Source organism: Lathyrus oleraceus, chromosome 5 (genome assembly GCF_024323335.1).
Source record: "Lathyrus oleraceus cultivar Zhongwan6 chromosome 5, CAAS_Psat_ZW6_1.0, whole genome shotgun sequence".
Classification (NCBI taxonomy): domain Eukaryota; kingdom Viridiplantae; phylum Streptophyta; class Magnoliopsida; order Fabales; family Fabaceae; genus Lathyrus; species Lathyrus oleraceus.
Window position 1 is genome coordinate 353,289,663 of NC_066583.1, and position 7,950 is coordinate 353,297,612.

The 7,950-nt window shown below is 31.7% G+C and overlaps 1 protein-coding gene across 2 annotated transcripts; it reads left to right on the top strand.

Annotated features, from left to right (window-relative positions):
• Positions 1-4,518: 4,518 nt before the first annotated feature.
• LOC127084621 (protein NRT1/ PTR FAMILY 8.1) lies at positions 4,519-7,950 on the top strand. Of its 2 annotated transcripts, XM_051025108.1 has the most exons (5): positions 4,519-4,742; positions 4,970-5,097; positions 6,061-6,278; positions 6,355-6,908; positions 6,994-7,950. In XM_051025108.1, the coding sequence occupies exons 2-5, from the start codon at positions 4,992-4,994 to the stop codon at positions 7,826-7,828; spliced, it is 1,713 nt and encodes a 570-aa protein (XP_050881065.1). In that variant the 5' UTR covers positions 4,519-4,742; positions 4,970-4,991; the 3' UTR covers positions 7,829-7,950. The 2 variants fall into 2 exon arrangements, with proteins under 2 accessions (XP_050881065.1, XP_050881066.1); XM_051025109.1 differs by lacking the exon at positions 4,519-4,742 and having other exon boundaries at positions 5,966-6,278.

A 7,950-nucleotide genomic window follows, 5' to 3' on the forward strand; every position in this document is an offset into this window, starting at 1 on the left:
TATTTAAATAATCAAATAAAACTTTATTCTCTTTTATTTTATTAATTCTCACTATTTCCCCTCCATTCACAAATAATTCTACCTATCTCCCTATTTTATTTAAAATATCTATTTATCACCTCAAAACTCATATTTTCATATTTCTATTATTTTCAATTAACTAAAAATATTAATAAATCTAAATAAAACCAATAATATAAAAAATTCTAATTAAATTAAATTAATCATTCTAAATTCAATTAAAAATATTAAATTAATAAAAGTCTAATTAATTCTAATATAATATAACTCCTCACTTCTACACTAAGTTTTAATACCATAAAACTCTATCCAAAATCCACCAACTTGAATAATTAACTTAAAAACACTCCAAAACTCTATTAAAATAAAATAATAAAAAATTGGGGTGTTACAAAAGATCCCACAACGAGATGTTAGGATAATGCTTTGACCCTCATGACAAACCAAAAGATTCCAAGAGACTAGGAACACTTTAAGACCACTTTCTTGGATAAGTATTTTTCGAGTAGCTAGATAACTCAGAAGGAGTTTGAGTTTCAACAACTCAAACAAGGTAATATGTCGGTGACTGAGTATGTCGAGACGTTTGAGAACATTGCAGTTTACTCCGGGCAAGCTGTGTATGCTCCATATGAGAAGTGGAAAGTGAACCAATTTATGTTTGGATTGAGAGCTGAGGTTGCTCACAGTGTCTCTCAAAGAGAGTTTACTACTTATGCTGGATTATTGAGGCAATGTTATGTTGCTGAAGATAGTTTGAAAAGAGTTCGAGATGAGGGAAATCAGTACATGTTTGGTCAGAAAGACTAAGTTATTAGTTTAAGCCAAAGTCTCAATCCTTCAAGGGGAAGTGGGGACAAAATGCAAGACCTGCCCAACACTCTCAGTGCCAATTGTGTAAGAAGTTTCATTTTGGAAAGTGCGAGGTCAAAAGGATTTCGTGTTATCGATGTCAAGAAAAAGGTCACATATCTCGTGATTTCCCACAGAGAAGAATTCAGGTGCAAGGAAAGAGTATCAGCCGAGTATATACCTTGGATGCTAAGAAGGCCAAGAGTGATAATGATTTGATCGCTGGTATGTGTCACTTGAATAACCATCCTTGCTTTTTATTGTTTTATTGTGGAGCATCACACTCTTTTATATCAAATCAATGTGTGAAACCTATCAGATTAGAAGTATTTTTGTTATCTCTTCCAATGGTAGTTTCTACCGCTATAGATAGTAGTGTTGTGATGCAGTAGCAGTGTGAAAACTTTTCACTATCGGTAAATGGTCGATCGAGTTTTACAAATTGATCTTATATGCTTATTGTTTAAGAAGATTGATGTGGTGTTGGGTATGGATTGGCTCTATGGAAATTCCGTGTACATTGACTACAAGGAAAAAGTAATCTTTATTCCAACCGATGGATCCACCCTCGATCATGTGATAACCACTCTTCTCGGGGGTACAATTAACACGATCAATCTATTGTTCGAGCACGAAAAATCTACCCTCTTGATTCTCACCGAGGAATCAAGCGAGAGTGTGAATGTTGCACAAGTTCCTGCAATCTGTGAATTTCCATAATTTTTTTCAAAAACGTCACTTTTCTTCCTCCAGAGAGAAAAGTAGAATTCTCTATCGATCTTGTACCAGGAACTACCCCAATCTCTGTTGCTCCTTATCACATGTCATCATTCAAACTTAGAGATTGATAAATCAATTGGAGGATTTATTGAATAAGCATTTTGTTTGTCCGAGTGTGTCACCGTGGGGAGCCACAATGTTATTGGTGAAGAAGAAAGATGGGGGAATGCGTTTGTGCATTGATTACAGTCAGTTGAATAAGGTTATCGTAAAAAATAAGTATCCCTTACCCCGAATAGGCGATATACTAGATCAATTGAAATGAGTTTGTGTGTTCTCAAAGATTAATTTGCGTTCGGATCATGTGAACTCTGTTATGACCTTCCACTATGGATCATGTGAACTCTGTATATGATGCGTCATTTATGTATATTATTCCTTTTGGATATATATATATATATATATATATATATATATATATATATATATATATATATATATATATATATATATATATATATATATATATATATATATATATATATATATATATTGTTGCCGATAGGCTCTTATGTATATTAAGTACCAATTATCCTATACTTACCCTATGTATAATATAATTTTTTTATGGGGGTGTTACAAGTAACATCTAAATTCAAACTTTTCTATTTTGCCTTGATTAGTTGATTAATACATAATTTTAATGGATTAAATCATAAAAAATGCTTATGATTTTTATTTCCTTTTTTTTAGTTAATTTTTTTCTATATAGATGAAACTTCTCATCATTTCAAAACATGTCAGTTTTCTGAATAAAAATATTCTACTATCTTTTTCTTTCTCTCATTATTTTCTAAAATTCTTTTTCACTAAAGAGCCTTAATACGAAAAGAGTGAAAAGTTTCTTCCGAGAGTTGTGTTATACTTATGTTTTAGTGAAATGTTTTATTCAAGGGCCTATTTCTTTGTGATCATATTTGTAATATGTTTGAAGGTTGCAAGTTAAATCTAAACAAATTTGGGTGTAGGTTATTGAATTCAACTCGTGTAAAAACTCTTGTAAATATTATTGAGATGAACCTATGTAAAAACTCAAGTTAAGGTTATTGAGTTGATTCCGTATAAAAATATTGATTGTTTTTATAAGATTTGTGGGTTGATCATGTATAAAAGTTCAAGTTATTTGTAAGATTTTTTGGATTGATCCTATATAAAAATTCAAGATTGTTTTAACTAAAATCTCAAAAAAAAATCTTAGGAATTAGAGTAAGTCAAATGGTATAGGTCGAACAAAAATAAATATCTTTCTATTATTTATCTTTTTTATTTTTTTTCACTGCTTATTTTTCTTTTTTTCTCTCTCTATTATTTCATTTTTCTTTATCTTTGTCTATTTATCTCGTCTAATAAATTATTTTAAATCAAATATCATAATTTTCTTTAAGACTATGAACATCGATAAATGTGTGTTCTTAAATGAAAAGAATATGTAATTGATTAGTTCTATGTATTGATAATTAATCCATTAACTCAATTTGATAGTTAATACTATCTCCGTTTTTTATCTGTCATTTTGAAAAAATATTTTATATTTAATATAAGTTATTTTATAATATCAAATAAATCATTAATATTATTTTTATAATTATATTCTTAAAAGTTTATTATTCTTTTTCCTTTCAATTATTTTAATTTGTCTTTTCAATACTATTAATAAAAGATAATTTTATAAAAAATTTCGTAATTTATTTTTTTCATACCATAATTATTACATTTGTAAAAAATAAAAAACGATTTATATTAAAAAATTGAGAAAGTACAATTTACTTAATTAAGTTTGTTATACTTAGTTGACATCTTATTAACTTTAAGTAAATTGTAATGATCTGTTTTTATTTTCTTAGTGAAATGCAACATTCCTCTTGAAAATGAGAGTTTAAGAATGAAAAAAAAATCCCATAGTTCGTTTTCTCATTAATCTAGTTTGTGAGGATAATGTGAAAGCTTATCCAACATTATTTGTCATAGCCCTTATTTTCTCCTTTGAAAAATCAAATATACAAATGAGGATGGGAATTCTACTTTGAATTTTAGCAACTGTGTTCCCATTAAAATAGACACACCTCACACTTCCGTTGTCAAATTGAAAACACATTTTATTTTAAATTTCATTTTTTATCAAAATTTTAGTATTTAAATGTGATATTTTAGAATATTTATCTAATATTATTTTAATCGGATGCACTTGTATCACCTTATTCTGATCTAGCACAAGAAATAGTTTTAATATTTCTCCATCACCTGAGAACTTTCAAATAAATTTTGTTAAAAATATTAATTGAGTTCGTGAATATATTCATTTAAAGTGTATGCAAAGCCAACTATCATATCTAATTTTAAATTTATTAGAATTAAACTATAATTAAATAAAGTCTCATAAAGAAATTATAAGGATAAACCTTATTTAAATAGAGTTTTTATTTTTTTCGCCATAATTAAATTATAGTTAACATATATCTCCAAAAATATAAAGACGATTTTTTTTATAAACTCTAAAAGAAAAATAAATTATTACAGCTTTTTTTATAGAAATCTGATATTATTTAGAATAATTGAGAGATTGATTTTCAATTAAAGAAGATGTCAATGAATAGTTAATTTTTTCTTCAGAGAATTAGACATTACTACATATTTAAATCCAGAACTTCTGATTTAAAAAAAAAATCATTTTTCATTTGATCCAAATTTCTTTAATCTTGATTACTAATTTTCATTAAACATTTTAATAATATTTATAAATATAAGTTATATAAACACACAAAAAAAGTACATATATTTAATTTGAAACATATGTCCAATTTAAAATAGGGAATAAATCATTACCTAAATTGTAGAATTTAAAGTCCAAGTCTCACTACTTTTCTTCATCTATGTGCTGTGTATTTGACCCAAGAAAGTGGCTAAATCCAAAAGCTTATTTTTCATCTTAATCACAACATGTAAGACAAGTCAACAGTTTCACTAAGATTATCATGTCCTGTTTTCCAACTCATACAACTCTTTTCTATAAATAAACCAAACCCACCTTTAGTTTACTTCATCTCTTTTTTTGTAGCTGGGTGATCCTTCCTTGAGATTCCAACTTTAAGGTCAGAGATTCACTTTTTTATGTTTAGATTCTTGGATCTTTCTTAGATTCTAATAGTTGTTTGTTTGCAAACAAAAACTTGTGATTTTCCTTTTCATTCTAATGTGTTCTATTTTGATATTTATTGTCTGTTCTAATTGTCTATATACATCAGTGAAACTATTATCAATTCCTGTTCTTAGTTTTGTTGTTTGAGTTTGTCAATTTATTTGTTTCTTGGTTGGCCAGTGTGTACAAGTTTTGAATTGCAATGGAAGAAGATGATGTTTATTCAAAAGATGGAACTGTGGATTATCTTGGAAATCCTGCTAATAGAAAGAAAACTGGAACCTGGAAAGCCTGTCCCTTTATTTTAGGTAATTCTGGTATATATAGCTTTTGGAAATTGAAATCTTTCCGATACATCCCTGACGCCCACCACTCTTTTAGATTTAGTTTATGGATATAAATGGTGGGCGGTTCATGGTCCGATCCACCACTCTTTTAGATTTAGTTTATGGATATAAATGGTGGGCGGGTCATGGTCCGATCGATAGACTCTGATATTATACTAGAGTTTGATCTAATTTATCGTTACAAAACTGACTTGTAAGATGAAGAGTATCACTCTATATAATCTCCTTAGAGACTCTATGTCTAACCAAGGTTGAAATTGGAATCTTTCCAATAATATAAACACTTTTGATACCGTTTGAGAGAGATATGTAAATAGCTTATGGCACGTTCACCCAATGTTTTCAGCTTATTTCTAATAATTGTGTGATAACTTATGAAAATAGTTGGACTTTATTTCTTTTGTTATAGAAAGTTTATATACAAGTACTTATATAAGTAATTAAGCTGGTTATTCAAATAGGGCCGGATATCAGGGGTCCGTCTTAAATTTTCGGATATCCTATGTGGGTTAACCACGGTGATAAATCAAATAGAGACTCTATTTTGTCGTGGTTTAACTGTGAAAAATATTTTAAGAGACTTTTTTTAGCCACAGTTTAAACGTATCAAATTTTGGGTCATGTGCTGCAAGGCCGTCTTTATTTTGGGTCATGTGTTGCAAGGCCGTCTTTGAGGGCATGCAAAGCAGACTACCGCACAGTGTCTCAAATTTGTCACAGTTAACTCGTGGTTAAATAGAGCCTCATAAAATGTTCATAATTGTTAAACTATGTTTAAATAGGGTCTCTATTTGTTTTTTCATGATTAAACTACGACTAATCTATGCAGGATCTCCGAAAAAATTGAGACGGCTGCGGTAACTTGTCTTGCATGCCCTCAAAAACAGGCTTGATACTTATCATTTCAAGCTTGAATTTATACAGGAAATGAATGTTGTGAGAGATTGGCTTATTATGGTATGAGCACAAATTTGGTGCTATATTTTAAGGAGAGGCTGCATCAACATAGTGCTACTGCTTCAAAGAATGTCTCTAACTGGGGTGGAACGTGTTACATCACACCATTAATTGGAGCTTTTGTGGCTGATTCCTATCTTGGAAGATACTGGACTATTGCCAGTTTTTCAATAATCTATGTTATTGTGAGTATAATCACTTCATTATATACTTGACTATTAGCATTTCAATAATCTAAACCGTATTCGGGTTTTTTATCAGGGAATGACATTATTGACGTTATCTGCGTCGGTTTCTGGTATAAAACCAACATGTCAAGGAAAAGAAAACTGTCATGCTACTGATCTACAAAGTATAGTGTGCTTCATCGCGCTTTACCTTATAGCTCTTGGCACCGGTGGAATCAAGCCATGTGTGTCATCCTATGGAGCAGATCAGTTCGACGATGCTGACGAGAAGGAGAAGGAACACAAGAGTTCTTTCTTCAACTGGTTCTATTTCTCAATCAACATTGGAGCTCTCATCGCGTCTTCTTTATTGGTCTGGATTCAAGATAACGTCGGTTGGGGATGGGGATTCGGCATTCCAGCCGTTGCTATGGCGATTGCGGTCGTGAGTTTCTTTTCTGGAACTAAATTGTATAGGAATCAGAAGCCTGGAGGAAGTGCGCTCACTCGTATCGTTCAGGTGATAGTTGCGTCCATAAGAAAATACCGCGTTGAAGCGCCTTCTGATAAGTCTCTTTTATATGAGATTGCAGACACAGAATCTGCCATCAAAGGTAGCCGCAAGCTTGATCATACAAATGAGTTGAGGTAAAAGCAATTTTAATGTCACAATTGAATTATAAAATGTCATGGTCTTGTTTAATATTTTTCACCTTCTTATTGTCCGTAACAGATTCTTCGACAAAGCGGCCGTGCTGGGACAATCGGATAACCTAAAGGACTCGATAAACCCTTGGAGACTTTGCACTGTCACGCAAGTGGAAGAGCTTAAGTCCATTTTAAGATTGCTTCCTGTATGGGCCACCGGCATCATATTCGCAACCGTCTATGGTCAAATGAGCACGTTATTTGTGTTACAAGGAGCTACCATGAATACTCATGTTGGCAACTCTAGCTTCAAAATCCCACCAGCATCACTCTCTATCTTCGACACCCTCAGCGTCATATTCTGGGTCCCGGTCTACGACCGAATCATCGTACCACTCGCAAGAAAGTTCACCGGCCACAAAAACGGCCTAACTCAGCTCCAAAGAATGGGAGTCGGACTCTTCATATCCATATTTTCAATGGTAGCCGCAGCGATTTTGGAGGTCATAAGGCTTAGAACCGTGAGAAAACACGATTACTACGACCTCGAGGAGATACCAATGACAATATTTTGGCAGGTTCCTCAGTATTTCCTCATAGGTTGTGCAGAAGTGTTCATGTTCATCGGTCAATTGGAGTTTTTCTACGAACAAGCTCCCGATGCTATGAGAAGTTTGTGTTCTGCTCTTTCGCTACTCACCGTTGCGCTCGGACAGTACTTGAGTTCTCTGCTTGTGACGATCGTGACGAATATCAGTACGAAGAATGGAAAACTTGGATGGATACCTGATAATTTGAACTATGGTCACATTGATTATTTCTTTTGGTTATTGGCAGTGCTAAGCGTACTCAATTTGATAGTGTATCTTTGGGTGGCTAGGTTGTATACTTATAAGAAAACAGTGGGAACTCTTCGCTGAAAAATGTGTTGAGTTTAACAATGGAAGTTTCAATAGTACAAAGGAAAATTCCTTGTAATCTGTTATACCAAATTAAATCACAAAATTAAAATCCAAATATCAGAGTTATCTTTGAAAATCTA